Source organism: Fukomys damarensis, unplaced genomic scaffold, assembly GCF_012274545.1.
Source record: "Fukomys damarensis isolate Sample0158 unplaced genomic scaffold, DMR_v1.0_HiC HiC_scaffold_15, whole genome shotgun sequence".
Taxonomy (NCBI): Eukaryota; Metazoa; Chordata; class Mammalia; order Rodentia; family Bathyergidae; genus Fukomys; species Fukomys damarensis.
The window spans coordinates 16000727-16016957 of record NW_022900927.1 but is presented as its reverse complement, the minus strand read 5'-3'; the positions used below and the strand labels follow the sequence as shown (position 1 = coordinate 16016957).

Sequence of the window (16231 nt, the reverse complement as noted above, 5' to 3'; positions counted from 1 at the left end):
ATAGTCAAAGAACTGTATGAGATCACTTTAAACAGGAGTTAATATTAAAAAAAAAGTACTCCATAAGCTTTTCCCCGTTCCTAGAACATGTAAAGGAAAGGAGTTTGATACATTATCATTAAAATTAACATTTACTGGGTTACATTACATGAGAGCTATAAAAAGATGATTCCAAATACAACTATTCAGAAAATCTTCTCAAAATAATAACGAAGTATGAAACATACCTTGGTTGTAAAATGTAAGTAGTGTAGAAAAGTGTAGCTGAAAAGACCTCGATCCACCTTTCTTATCCTCAAATTCCTTACTTTAATGGTAAGTGACACTTATTCTTACTTATCTCTCTAGAACATACTTCAGATGTGGGCGATTTATGTATAAACCCAATCCTATTCTATTTATGCAAAAAATATACTGAAGAGTCAGTCTTTCAGTTCCAGTAGCAAACATAATCCAGTTCTTCAGCTGGATGGATTTCTAAACCCACAGAAGTATGTTTTGTCAATAAGCCTAGACACACCCTTGGTAGAGAGGCAGAATTAGGAAGTAATTTAATAAGCTGGAAATAGTAGATAAATACAGATAGCAGAAAAAATGCCTCTTTGGCAGCATTGTTTCCCTGTACAGTTAGCAGTTAGTCAATTTGATATATGTGTCAAATTATTTTATCCAAACAGACTTTTGCTGTTTTTTTTTCCAGGCTTGGTTAGGAAGCATTACCTGAAGGAAGTCTTCTTCTTATGGTTCCAGTGGAACCGCCCTGGACATATTTGGTTTTCACTAGCTCAAATGAGCAATGAAACTTTCCAGCAATTCATGTATATAGCACAGGTAGACAAACCACCAGTCTGTTAGTGGTAACTGTAAACTGCTGGATAATTCCTGATTGTCGGACCTCTAGTATAAATATTTCAAATGTCTAGGGATTTTTCTTTCAATATTTATTGGTTGATTAAACTACACCCAAAGATTACCAGTAACATCTATAAGCAATGACATTTCCAGGAAAGAGTTAACTAATAATCTAGGTGACTGACTTTTGCAGAGGCCTCGAATTCTCCCAAGTCCCTTTCCCAGAACTACGCCTCTATCCATTGCTCTCACCACTGCTTACTCTGTCTTATCCTTTTCTTCTTTATTAAATCCTGCATTTTCTATGTTTTCCCCACTCCTCTGGTCTCTTCTTCTTTCCTGCCTTAGTTCTCTGTTCTTGTGAAATCACACACCACGCAGACACACCAACACTCACACATGCACGCACAGGACAGTTTTATGTACCGGATCCTCCCTTACCTGGACGAAGAAGTAGGCTCAGTAGTTTGTCTCTGCACACGTGCATGCTTAATTAAATGTTCTTTTAAAGCAGTTTGGACTTCTGCTGGGATATCAGGAGAAGTGTGGCTAATTTTTATTGCGGGCTCGAGAGCTTTGAGCGCTGGCTTTCCGTTTTCTTTAACTTCTTTTTTCTCTTCAGACTCAAAAGCCTCCGCGGGAGCACTTGAAACACTCTGAGGCAGGGCACTGACATTGGGAGTCATGCCTTTGTTCTTCCAGCATGGCCAGCACAACTTCCAGAAGACAAAAAGTGAGACGATCAACAAGGCCAGGCCACAGAAGCTGACGACCACTGCTAACAGGCTGACGGAAATATCTGAAAAAACAAAATTACAATGTAGAGAGATACCAGTTAGTGCTGACCACTGAGGGGCACACATGGTGAGATCATAGATCTCTGAAAAGTTTCACCCCAAGAAAACTTTCTAATTGTACATAGGAAGCATATGATGTGTGCACAACAATTCCAAGTTACACAACAAGGGAGTCAAGATTTTGCATGCAAGGGCTTACGGACAACATGGCTTGAAACTGAAGTTAAACTCCAAACTGACATACAACAGGAAGTGCTTGTCTGTTTCATCTTTGATCTCAAGATGAACCCACACATCCTCCAAGCCAGAAATCATTTTAAATGTGTAAGTGGTTTCTGCTGTACAAAGAATGATATGACTAATCCCGAATGGGTATATTATTAGTTATAGTTCTGAAGTGCATCATCCTTTCTGATAAGTTTATATCTCCTAATGTTTTTGTATCTCCTAATGTTTAATTTCTTGGTTAGTTAATTGCGCTGTGGTCTAAATAATTGTGTCCTCCCTCAAATTCACATATTACAATTCTAACCTCCAAGGTTATAGTATTAGGGAAAAGAAGCCTCTGGGGATGTGGTCAGCCCTTGGGGCAGAGTCTTAAGGGCTAGGATTAGTAAGTACCCTTATAAAATATGCTCAAAGGAACTCTCAACCATTACCATGTGAGGATAAAGTCACCATCTATGAACCAGGAAGAGGGCCCTGCTATGGTTTCAATGTCCTCCAAAATTCTTGTGTTGGAGCCTTAGTGACTCAGTGCAGCATGCTGGGAGGTGAGGCCTGGTTAGATGTGTTTGGGTAATGGGGTAGAGAGCGCATGAACAGCACTGCTGTTGCGCCCGAGCTCCTACTTTTTCGGGACCTATTTACTCAGAGCAGACTTTCTTTTTGGTACTGGGGACCGAACTGGGGTCCTTGTGCTTGCCAGGCAGATGGCAGAACCACTGAACGAAATCACCGGCCCTCAGAGCAGACTTTTATAAAATCAGGTGGGCCCTGGGGTTTTACCTCCTCAGCACTTATCTGCTGGCCCTGCTACCTTGAGTTGAAGCAGCCTGAGATCCTTACCAGATGTGATCTCCTCATCTAGAACTTCTCAGCCTCCAGAACCGTGAGCCAAAATAAACCTCTTACCTTCATAAAAGACCATGTCTCAGGTGTTCTTTTATGGCAATAGAAAACAGAGTACAGAAGGTTCTCACTAGACACTGAACTGCTTGTGCCTTGATCTTGGACTTCCCAGGATCCAGCATGTGTGAAATAAATTTCTGTTGCTTTATAAGTCACCCAGTTTATGGTATTTTGTTATGGCAACCTGAATGCACTACGATAAATTGTTATCTAGATATCTTTAAAATCTTAATTACAATATTAACACATGTATACTATATAAAGAGATTTAAAGAAATAAGAGTAAAAATTTGGGATGGATAAACAAAAAGATGAGGGAGAAGCAACAAACTTCCTCTGCTGAAGAATTCCAAACAATTTTGGTGGATGCTCTCACCTTAACACCCCTTTTCTTAGGGGTGGGTTGCACACAGTCAGGGAATGTCTTTCAAGAGGTTCTGTATGGAAAGGGGTAAGGTGTGGTACAGAATCCCAAGACTAACCTTACCCAGTTAATGCCAACAGAGATGAGCCAAGTTAATAGCCTGTACCTGTGATATTATATGATGGAAATGGCACTTTACTTTACCTATATGGCCTTCATGTCCCAAAACCATAGCCCAAGTGTAATCATGATGGAAATATCAGACAAGTTCTGAGAGAAGGCACCTTACAGAATACCTGAAAAATACTCCTCAAAATTATTCGTCATCGCACACAGAAACAGAAAGTTAGTTTGAGAAACTGTTTACAGCCAAGAAGTGGCTAAGGAGATATGAACACCAAATGCAAGGTGGTATTCTGGATGGGATCCTGGACTCAGGGTCACTAGGTAGAAACCAAGAAAATAGGAACAAGCTCCAGATTTTAATATTTAATCAATATTAGTGAATTCTAACAAATGTACCATACTAATATAAGATGTAAATATTAGGAGAAACTGGTATGTGAGGACTATGTACTGAGTAATTTTTCTATAAATCTGACTGTTCTTAAAAGTAAAATGAAATAAAATAAAAGTTAATGTTCCTCCATACGCTTCCACTTTCACCTCTCAACAATAACCAATGTCAGCACTCTGGTATTACATTATTCTTAAAGTTTGGAAGACCAAATTGATTTGAACAACTTTATAGTTTTCTTTTACAACCATTTTTTAACCTCACATCAAATCCAAGTCCAAATTCTATTTATTTTAAATGAAATGTTAGGAATGTATGGGACAGATTGTTCCTCTTACCCTAAAACAAATTCTTATCTTGAAGTCCTACCTCTCAGATTATGATTATATTTGGACATCACGACTTTAAATGAGTGCTAAAGTTGAATGAGGTCATATGAGTTGGACCTGAGTCAATGAAACCGACGTCATTTGCAAGAAAAGGAGAATGATCAGGGAGAATGATCGTCATGTGCCAACCAACCAAGGACAGCGGCTCAGAAGAGCACAGTCTTGATCCTGACATCTGTTCTCCGGAACTTGTGAGGGAGTACATTTTTATAGTCGTCAATTAGTCTGGGATATTCTGTTATGGCAGACCTAGTAAACTAACACAAAGTAATTAATTTCCTTTAACTATCACCTTAAACATAGTCTCAACCTTCTCCAGAAATTACTACAGACATCAGTTAGGTATGTCTGCTCAGCTCTCACTCTAACAAACCAAAATATCTCCTACGACATCATAAACAAGTTGGGCATGGTGGTGCATAGCTGTAATCCTGGCACTGAGAGGCTGAGGCAGGAGAATTGTAAGTTGGAGCCCAGCCTAGGTAATAATTTAGCAATTTTAAAAGACCCTGTTTCAAAATTAAAAGAAAAACCAAAATAAAATAAAAAGGTTGGAGATAGAGTTCAGTGTGAAGGTCCTGGGTTTAATCCTTAGTACCATAAAGCAAACAAAACCCATAAAGCATGGACAATTACCTGATATTCTTTTCTTCACTTTGCTTTGTTTTTTTCTCAATAACATTTTAAGTCTGACTTCATGTTAAGAATTAACATTACACGGTAATTCATTATGGTGGATATTTAGATTAGGACCACAACTGTAAAATATGCTACAATAAGTTTCTTTGCATCTTTCTCTTCATGAATATATTTCTGAATATTTTTATAAGGTACCTTCCTTGGAATAGAAGTGCTGGGTAATAGGTTGTATATGTACTTAGCTTTACTAGATATTTTCAAAACGAGTCTCAAAGTTGCTGAAACAAAAACATTATTATCATTTGCCATTTCCTAAAATTTCAGAAATTACTGTGGCACTTTAATTTTCACTGATCTAATAGAGAAATAATACCTTGTTTTAATTTATATTTTCCTGATCAGCAGAATAAAATTTGTAGCTAATGGAAATCCATGCAGAAAATGAAGGCATTTCCAAATTTTTATTGCTACTTAATTATAAGAATAGGAATTAATTGTAAAATTATGTGATATAGCTATTAATATTTCCTGTTGTTTATGAAGGCAACCATTGAATGTTTTCCATTTATATTCCACTGATGAAAAGGAAACAATTGTGATGAAAGGGTATGGTTGTATTTTGTATGTTATGATTTACTTTATTATTTACTTATTACCACCATATCCTGAGGAAAAGAGGAAAATATAAAAGGAATGCACTTCCTGGTTATTAGCTACGGTTGAAAGATGGGTGAGGACTTATGGCATCTGCCTCTGCTTTGAATGTGCCTCCTAAAGTTCTTTTTTGGTACTGGGGATCGAACTGAGTTCCTTGTGCTTGCAAGGCAGGTGCTGGAACCACTGAGCTAAATCCCTGGCCCTGCCTCCTAAAGTTTACGCATTAAAAACTTCATTCCCTCTGTGCCAGTGTGGGAGACTGAAGCTTAATAAGAGGTGAATCATTCCTGGGGGCTCTACCTTGGTGAGTGGATTAATGTTTTCATGCAGGAGAGGGTCAGTGAGCCCAGTGAGTTCCACTCCTTCCTCTGGTGCTGCACGCTCTCATCTTACCACTGTGCCATGGAAATACACAACACAAAGTTCCTCACCAGACGCCACCAGCAGAGGTTGGATAGTCCAGCCATTAGAATGGTGAGAACTAGATTTCTTTTCTTTATAAATTACCCAGTCAGCAGTAGTCTGTCACAGTCACACAAAACAGAGAGACAGTTTCACAATCAGCATGTACTTTCAATTCTAGTTACATTACATTTTTCTGTATATATCAGCTGAACTCACTTCTTCAGTGAGATATTTTCCATCAAGTTGGAGGCAAAACCCAACTGCAGGACAGTGTGTTTAGGGGAAGGACGGGAGTAGTTGTTAGTTTCCTAACATTCCTGCGGTACCAGCCTTAGAGAACCATGTACACTGTTTCCACAAAGTTTTTTTTTTTTTAATAATCCAAGTATGTCACTGCTTGGCTTCATATGTTCTCATTTCAGGAAACAGCCCTGTGAAAAGCTCTGAGCCTACATCCACTTTCTCACGGCTAAAAATTCTCCTTCAACAATCAACATCTTGTTCTATAACTTGGGAAACCATTTAGTATTTCTTCCAAACTCGGACACTTTTGAAAGTGAAAGGTTGCTGTATGGATAAAGGCAGGGTAGCAGGAAGTCTGGTCCTGGCAACTGGGGTGTAGCGCCATCCTACTCTCTATCTGATAACCTTCCACCCCTCCCTGGAGTGTCTGTACCAAAGCCAAACTTCACCTGACTTCCTACAATCTCTGCAGTTTGACCCTTGGTCGCTGATCAGCTCATTCTCCTGCCACTCCTTAACCTACCGCTTCTTACCCTGGCCACACATTACTTTCCCCGTCCTTCTGTTTTAGCTGCTTTCTGCAGTTCCGATGCAACTTCTGCTCCTGTTTAGCCATCTGACCAATCTGTGGTCATCCTTCTGTGCTCAGACCCAAGAGTGCCTCTGCTGGAGCCCTCTGCCACCTGTATTCCTAGGGGCTTCTAAAGCACACTTATTAATTCCCCTAGGGTTGTAGCATAGATTGGCTATAATCTTTTCACCCCAGAATCTTGGGAAAGAATGTTTCAAAAAATATTATTTTCTTTTGGTGATTAGATACGTCATACAATACCCATTATCTGTGGTAATGGCTATAGCTAAGCAGAATATTACATATGTAACAAAATATGTGAATTGATCACACAAAGTGGAATCACACTGAAGGCCATAAAATGCTTAAGGTCTTAATGAACTGACCTTAATTAAAGCTAATTTAGGCAGAGGTGGTAAATTACTATAATTTACAAAATAATTTTCAGTTTCCAGAGGTTTGGAGTTCCTAATTGTGGGTAAGGAATTGGGACATTCACACTTCTGCTTGTCTTCATCCTACCAGCTTTCCTTGGTCTGCCTTGGAGCAGGAATCAAATTTACGCACCTTTTTGTGGTTATCATGTTATCTAAGGATACTTAAATATATACTTGGGGAGGTATTTGAAAACATATTCAGATGTTTGAGGATTTCAAGGTGGCTACATCACTAAAACCGAGTGATCAGAGAGAAAGTGCAGGAACCCTCTACTAGGAAGATCACACAGGATAGCTTATTCTACAGAAACATTTAGACAGCGTCACTCTGGGCAAGTGTAGATTTTAAGTGGCTCAGAAACAAGATGCAGTCATATTTATCTCACAGGAATATTTAAGTTGGGAAAGGCATGTAAAATGTTTGGCATTGTACTCTGCCCAAGTATTGAAAAAGAAATCGAATGTTTAACGTTTAGGTCTTTATAATGTACGTTTTCCAGACGCCTAACTGTGTTCAATGAAATCAAAAGAATCTGACTATTTAATGATTAAGTGAGGATCAAGGAGAATTTATTAAGTGATTAATATTTATTTATTTATTTTTAATTAAAGGCAAATTCATTAAACATAAGTCAAATACAGCTGGTTATAGTAGGAAAACTAATGAATTCATGAGTAGTTTAACATTGGAATTTTCAAGTCATAATGTACTGGCTGTCTAACTGTCAATTTCTTCTGTGAAATGATTTTGATTACAGGACTTTAAAATAATACATAGACAACATACATAAAAATTTTCAAGAGCAAATGTTATGCTTTCAAGTAAGGCTCTTTGAAGTGGACAACAGGACATCACTGTCACTATTTATTTTCTTTCCCCTTGAGGAGCCTTTGTAGGGGATTTACAGAATTCTTAATCATTAAACATTTTAAATGACACTTTTATAATTGTGATTCAACAGCTGGCCATGGTCTAAAGGATGTTACATCTTGAATTTGAACTGAAAATGAAATAAGCAGCCCTAGAAATGTACATTTTAGAAGTTACATTCTGGCCAAAGAGAAGAGAAAGGTGTGAAGAGAAGACTTCGAGAGGAAAACTTGAATGACCCAGGTGAGAAAGGGTAGTGGTTCTGAATTAAGGCTGCTGAAATGAGAAAAGAGACAATTTGGGAGTAAACTTAGAAATCAAAGCTCTAACAAAGGAGTGTGAGGATTCAAATAGAGCAGGGATGTAGTTCACCGGGAAATAACAGGATTATGCAAAGAGGGAGAGGACAATGTCAGTTTGGGCCTGAAGTGCTTGATGTCAAACACAGAAATACGGAGTAAACTGTTGGTCGAGGATGAACGCGAACTTGAGTAAAACTGAAAAATCTCCTTCAACCCTGGGATTGGAATCCATGCAAAAGAAGATAAGGGGTGCTAATATAGTTCTGAGTATGTTGGTATTTCAGGAAAGAGAACTTTAAAGAATAAAAAGTCTGCACTTAAAAATGGTAGTCAAAAGAGGGCAAAAAAAAAATCAGCTCAATGGGCTTTCATAGAAGCTGGGAGAGGAATATTTTAAATGGTCAGTGAGTATAGATAATTCCTTCAGGAAGTTGTTCTTAGCAAAGGAGAGAGGGGGCAATATATAGAGCATGACATCTCCAGGGGTGCCTTTATTAGGCTATGCAACAATTGGGCATGCTTATAACTGACACAAAGCGATCAGTAGACAAGAAGACATAGAAGGTTAAGTAGTCACTAACAGGAAAGTTCCTCAAAAAAGTCAAGGGGGCTGGGGATTTACTCAGTGGTTCCACTGCCTGCCTTGCAAGCTCAAGGTCCCAAGTTTGATCCCACATACAAAAACAAGACAAAATACACACACGCACGCACACACACACACACACACACACACACATCACTTTGGATGACATCTGAAGCAAAGATGAAAGAGCTGGATTATTCCTTCTGTGTAAGGGAAAAGATGACTGGATAATGGTAAGTTCATAGGTCTTGGGGCAACAAGTCAAGCAAATTCTTGCTTAGAGCAAATATTTATCTCTCCAAAGAAGACAGAGTCAACTGTCAATTGTTTAGGGCTATTCAGAAATAACTTAGGATATTTAAAGAGAGTGAAAAAAATGTTTAAATAGGAACTCTACAGAACAGAAAAAAACTGAGTAAGAAAATGCAGGGTACCTGGTCAGAATTTAGATTTCTTTCCAATTTGAAGCTTAACGGAGTCAGAGTAGTCTGCCTGGATTAAAACCTTCTTCTCAATACCAAGATACTTCAGTGTTAGAGAGGTAGATGGCTTTCTAAAATTGAATCTTTTTGGTTTGTTTTCCCAGGAGAATGTACTAAACTCCAAAGGTGAAAATGATTACAAGAATGAAATGATGCAAGCTCGGAATTTTGCCGGACTTACTGACCAGGGGACTTACAGATGAGTACAGATGGATAGAGCTTTTGTTTTGGGATTTGGACATGAAAATAAAAGATGAGAGGACAGGTGGAGCAGAGACCCTTGAAAGGAAGGGACCAACCACTGGGAGGCCAGGTGGTGAATGTGAATGGCTTGCCTTTTCCTCCAGAACTTTCAATGGGAAAACTTGATGAGTAGCATCCCTCTAGCTCAAATTTTCAATGTCTCCAGATAATTAAAAAGAATCCATTATACAACATTCATCCTATTATATCTTGGTAAGATTAGGAGTTAATGAGATTTACAAAATTAGATTAGGCCCTGAGATAATCAGATTTAAAATTGCTCAAACTCTTGTTTGATTACATACATTTGAATAAATATTGCTCTATTGTTATCTGTCTAGTTACCTATCTGTCTCTGTCTGTCTGACTGTGCATCTCTAATTCATTTTAACTATGAAGATTTATTCCCATCTTATGTTAAGATAGCAAAAAAAGGCAGCACAATACTGGGAAAAGTAACAGAAAGCTCACTCTCAGGAGAAAACGAACCCCCTTGAATGTTAATTCCTCAGAAACTATTGGTGAAGCAGAACTTTATTTTACTGGTCTAAATAATGAGATTACTATATTTGCATTATTCTATTCAATGTGGCTTCTGAGTGCAACTACTCACATAACTTACTCTTGACTGTAGAAAAACAGACTATTGTACTCTCAATTTCAACTAGCACTGTCATAAGTTAATATGCTTATATGTCTTCATTTTATTTTATTTGGTACCTGGGGATTGCACTCAGGACCTTGAGCTTGCCAGGCAGGTGCTGCACTAGTGAGCTACATCCCTGGCCCCTATATGTCTTTATTTTATAATTTTCAAATTCCACCCATCTTCAGATTTTCAAAATGTATAAAAGTGTGATCTCTCACAACTAATCTGAAACCAAAATTTAATTCATGGATATTCCAAGCTTTGCATTTCTTTGGTTTCTTCCCTTGTTGCCTGGCCACACAGTGTAACCCTTGCTATGGCTTGGCACAGTAGAAAAAGGGGAGAAATAAAACTCTGAACAGCAGCTTTTTACTCAAAGAAAGCAGAAGCAGTCAGCTCTAATATAAAACCTTGGGATTATCTTTGAAGTTATCTTATTTCTACTATGCTATGATATTGCTATTATAGTAGGTCGGAGTTTTGATTTCTGTTAAGAATTGATCAGATAAATAGTGAATTAAACAAGATAGTTTATTTTCCTCTCATGTAGAAAAATACTGTCCAACATAAGCAGGACAGGGCAGACATAAATTCTAAGGTGTCTGAATCCTTATTTCTTCCATATTTCTGTTCTTTTATTCAAAAACTTTTACTTCTTTTTTTTAAAAAGTCCATCAGGGAAAGCTGCTATGTCTACATTCTAGGTAGCTTGTTGGAGAGAGAATATCAAAGGAAAAGGGAAGGTGAAGACATATGCTTTCAATTCTCAGGGCACAATGTGGAAGCTGTGCACATTACCACTGCTGCTGACACTGGGGCGTTTCCATGGCCAGGGCTTAGTCGGATGGCTCCATCAGAGACCCAACTATGAAAACACAATGGATCCTGCTGTTGCAAAATACAAGGGGAAGTGAACACCAGGAAGTAGGCAGCAATTTCTTCACCTTTAAATCTGATCCACAATACAATCAGTGTACTTACTCCCTTGCAACAATACTTTTGTAAATTCCATTGTGATTTTACTGTCCTTCTCTTGAAGCCCAGTAACTCAGGAAAAAAGAAGTTCAACTAAGACTATATTTATTTGATCATAATATGCATGTTTGTGTCGGGAATGAGAATGTATCTTGGTATGGGGATGGCTTATCCCAGTTGCTACTTGCTAGGCAGCAACTGTGGTACAGGTGCCATTGTTTATGTATGTGCTAAAGCAAAAGCATTGGCACCAAGATTTAGACAATAGGCTAAGTGGTTTGCAAGAAAATACGAAGAAAATAGTGAAGCATATTCTTAACCCTAATAAGCCAAATTTTTGTTGGGAATTAGTAGAAGAGGCAAGTCAAACTATTTGGCAACATTCCAACATTCCATGTCACTGCACAGAAAGTTTTACAGCATAGCATTGATGGTGTGTTTACCTTTCGTGAGTTTTTTTTTTTTATTAATGCCAACACTCTTGATGGCATAAAGTCTGATAATGAGTAAGACAAAGTCATTACTAATCCCGTCAGAAATCCACTGAGAAGAAACAGACTCAATTTTAGCTTTAAATTAATCTATTTAAGGCTGGAGATTTGGCTCAGTGGCTCTGCTGACTGCCTTGTAAGTACAAGGGCCTGAGAGTTTGATCCCCGGTACCATCAAAAAACAAACAAACAAACAAAATTAATCGATTTATTGTTCATGTTTTCTTTTTGTTTGCATGAAAGTGATCCATAATACAAACACGGCTCATTCTTTGAATTTTGAACTTGGGTCTTTCCCTGAGCTGGAAATATGTAGTAAGATCCTTTCTTGTGACGCTGAAGCAAATGATCCAAGCACATTTAAAGCAGGCTGGGATACACTTTGCTGTTCAATGAATTTGGCATATTAAAAGCAATTTAGACTCATTTTCAACTTACAATGGGTTTATTAGTACACACTCCCACTGTAAGTCAAAGAGAATCTGTAATAAACAGATATTCCTACTTTGCCAGAACTTCAGTAAAAGTACATTTACTATGCATCACAGACGTAGCTATGGGCTCATGGAGGTACCTGAATACACTCTGATGAAATCAGTGGACATCTATATTGTGTTCACTTGCTTTTTCCTGAGTATGCTGCTCATTACATTCTGTTTTGAAACACTTCAAATGTTCTAATATCTTCTGGTGTTTTAAACTACTGTGTATGCTTATCTATAGAGGATACTGTACTGCACAGTGGAGGCACAAAGATACTGGTGTATACAATTTAATTTCACAAAGCATTTGGAGATACTGTCATTACATAGAACTCATTATTTTGCAAACTAGGAAGTTTATTTGTTAAGTTTAACAAGTATTTATTGATTTTCTAGGCACTAAATATACAGCAGTAAGCAAATTCCTTCTCTGAAAAAGCTTATGTGCATATCATTAGTAGATTAGCAGAACCTAATAGTACTTTCAAATATAGCCAGTGTTTATTGGCATTGGAAATTCTTTTAGACATTAATGGTAATGTTTGTCTCCTGTGGAGGTTTTGTTTGAAAAAAACTGTGAAAGAATGCAGTCGCAGTCTCAGCAATTTTTTTCATAAAAGAAAAATTACAATGATGATTAGATTACTAATGTGACAAAATGATAATGAGATGAGATATGGTAGAAATTGGTCATTTTTTTTCTGTGGAGTGAAAATGAGGAAGAAGCAAGAAAGATCCTCTCATGTCCTTCCTCAGAGGTGCACATAGTTCTTAACTCATTATGGCTCAATAACACTTTTTCCTGTCTGTAAGTCTCAAGGGAAAGTTTCCACTGACACATGTTTCTAAAATGTTATTATTTAGAAATTCAGGATGTGTAAAACTCAGAGACATAGCCATACAAAGATGATCACTCCATTAATTGAGTCATTATTTGTATGTAGAGAAAACACATAAAGTCTATTCATTTCAACTCCTTACATAGACCCAAAGTACCTTCATCTTAGAAAAAGGAGGAACAAATTTCAAAATTTTTAGTTATCTTTCTTAAAGTGAAGTACTTCAATGAAACTCATTACTACTTACCTGTTCATTATCCCTACCTCTGAGAAATTGGAGAACACATGGATGTACTTAGAAGAATTTGTCTGAAGTTCTATTTTAGAGTCTTTGGCCCCAGAATAAAACTGTATAAAAATGCAAAGTTATTACATGATGAATTAATACTCATTAAAATATTCATAGTAAGGTTAGACCTGCACACCTGGGATGTGAGTGTGACTTTGGACATGTGTGGGTTTAATCTAATCACCAGTGGTTTTTGTGCAGAGGACTGCCTTTCAAGCAATGTGGGTTCCTTAACCCTGATGAGAATTCAAGCAGCAATGGAAGGAATAACCAGAAATGAAACCAAATCTGGGTCAAAAATGGTTCTGACATTTCAGTTACAGTACATGTGAACAGTAACATTTGAAACCAGTATATTGCTTTTCCATTTTCCTAAGTATTCTCTTATACTGCACTGTACAATAAAATGAATTTAGTGGTTCATATATCTACTTTAGTAGAAAGGGAGAATCAGTGGTAAAAAGAGAAAAAGAGAGGAGTGAAAAAAGTTAGCAAAATATAATTTTCTAAAAATAGCACAAGATGAACTTTGTAGTATACCTGTAATGTTCATATATGTATGGTTTATTCAGATATACTAGTTATACAGGTATAATAGTTTAGTGGAGCCAATTATATACATGCTATCCCCAAAGAGTAATTAGTGTTGGAAGCTGTTAAGTCTTCACAAATTTTACTGAAATGTAAGATTGGTTCACTTGGTTGGGGTCTCTCAGTGCAATAACACTGCTACTGCTCTTGCTGTTACTATCAACAGTCCTACTGTGGTCAAGGAGAAGGTGACACTTGCTCTTCACTGACATTTAAAGTACAGTAGAAAAAAATGTATATATGTGATTCTTCCCTCCTTCAGTGTAGAGTGACCCTAATTGGTATTATCTGATTCCCTTATCTTCTATTTCTATGTGAAGGAATACACATTTGAACCCTGTAACTGTCACCACAGTGTTAGAATCACCAACCCCATCTGTGCAGGACTGATTACTTTCAAAGTAAATAACCACTCTATATAATGTCACTGAGGCCTTAATGCATTTCTCATTAAATAATGAAGAGAAGGACCAGCTACTGTAAGTGCTTTCACTTAGGGACCTACAACAAAGGGCACAAGTGCACAAGTTAGAAGAAAATTTACTTTAAAGCACGGTGTGAAGCTGGGTGGCTAATAATATAGTTAAATATTTAGTATATAATCTTCGACACTACTTTATAGATGTCTGCGCCTAGTGGAAGTCTACTTGCAAATTCAAGTAGTTTATTTCTGTTGCAAATATTTGCAAAGGTAAAAGGTAATTTAATTTATCTTCACATTTCACAACGTAACTGAGAACATCTCCTAGATAACTAAGTAAAAGACATGTCCACGGGTTACCTCAAATGCTCCATTTGAATAGAATGCATTTCCCCCTAAGAGGATAAAGTGTTCATGCAAACCTTTTAGACGAAATTTTCTTCATTGTTTGCTCCCAGGGGAAAGTTTAAAAGGAATGAGTACTACTACAAGTACTTCTAACAGTGCTCAGGAGAAGTTCAGAACACTTCCTGCAATGTACACTGTTTTACCTTAAACCTGCACAGTTGTACATTTTAGTAAGATTTAGAAGCTAGTACCATACTGTATTTGGTCTCTAACCTTCACCCGTTTTTCACCTTACCAGCCCATGAGACTCAGGAAAACACTGGTGTGTAATCAACAGGGCAGGAGAGAAGAACTAAGATATCCACTGTACGAACTGTTAAAGGAACTAAAACACAGGCCCTTCTACAATGTTACCCGCTCTCATGTCCTCCCGCACCGTTTGCTCTGGGTTTAATTTAAGACACTTCAGGGCAGTGCACCCTGGGTCAGTGACCACGTGCTAAGGTCACTGTTTCAGCCTTTCCTCCTGTGCGCCGACAATGCACCTGGCACACAGGCACACTGCTGTGCTCACTCGGCGCCTAACAGTTTTCATTTTCGTCCTCTCATAGGAATTTAACACCTCCGGAACAAATAGAAACTATTCTCAGCTGCATTTATACATTCCCCAAATAAGTTTCCAGCGGGTGGACCGCAGCGATTACACTGTGGGCCACTCTGCGGCTGTCCAAGCAGCGGCTCCGGATCTGCGAAGCGCACAGGGGAGCTCCGCCCGGCTCCTGTGGCCATCGTCAGAGAATTCAGAACCCTGCAGATATTCCTGCAAACAAGGGCAGGCGACGGCTAAGCCAAATCAAGTTCCATACCACCCCTGTCCCTTTCCAGGTCTTCCCTCGGGAGCGGTCGGTGGGGCGGGGGGTTCACTAAATATGCGCCTCCACCCTCAGCCCCTCTAGCTTCCCGGCTCATGAGCTCGGCAGCCCGGCTCCTACCTGTTGCCCTGGCTACCCTCAAATCCTCCAGCCAGCCAGGGGACCAACACAATCGGGAAAGCCCAGGGGAAGAATCCACATCCCGCAGAAGGCACAGCGAAGTCCTCGCCGGATACTCAAAACCTGGGAACCGATGTCTGCAGTGCAACAAGTGACCTTCACAGGCGCCCGTCCTGAGGGTCCACACCCGCGTCCCTGTCGCCCCTGTGTAGAGTACAGCAGGCTGGACTAACGCGCCGTGACACTAATGATTCAGACCCCAGCGGGAGCAAAATGGTGGCTGTGATTATCTCCGTGCCCCTAACCCTTGAGAGAACTCAGTCCCCCGAGCGCGCCCCCTTCCCCAGGATTCCGGCGGTCTGAGCCGGCCCTTCCCTCCCTCCTCTTCCTCCTGGCTTCCTGGGGGTGCGGGAGGACGCCAAGAGCCCGTGTGAAGCCTTGATCACCTTTTTCTCCTCTTGCACTTCCTGGATTTGGGTCCTGAACCTTAGGTACCCCTGCAAAGGGGATCAATGACCCCTACCGTTTGCCGTAGCTGCCGCGAAGCCCGAAACACCACACGCGCAGTTAGCCGCTCTGAGAGCTCTTGTGCGGACAGGTTGCAGCCCAAAGTTGGCCTTCGGGCTCCCCCGGGGCTCCGGTGCGTGGGCGCCGGCCTCGCGCCCAGAACG

General features: G+C 39.2%; 1 protein-coding gene across 1 annotated transcript in view; it reads right to left on the bottom strand.

Annotated features, from left to right (window-relative positions):
- The window catches only part of Syt10 (synaptotagmin 10), a 104436-nt gene that overhangs the window by 43376 nt on the left and 44829 nt on the right, over window positions 1-16231 (bottom strand). Inside the window, exons 2-3 of the mRNA XM_010629776.2 lie at window positions 16084-16216; window positions 1294-1651 (exon numbers count right to left, since the gene is read on the bottom strand). Of these exons, the coding sequence (XP_010628078.1) occupies window positions 1294-1651; window positions 16084-16216 (491 nt within the window). The remainder of the gene's footprint in view (window positions 1-1293; window positions 1652-16083; window positions 16217-16231) is intronic.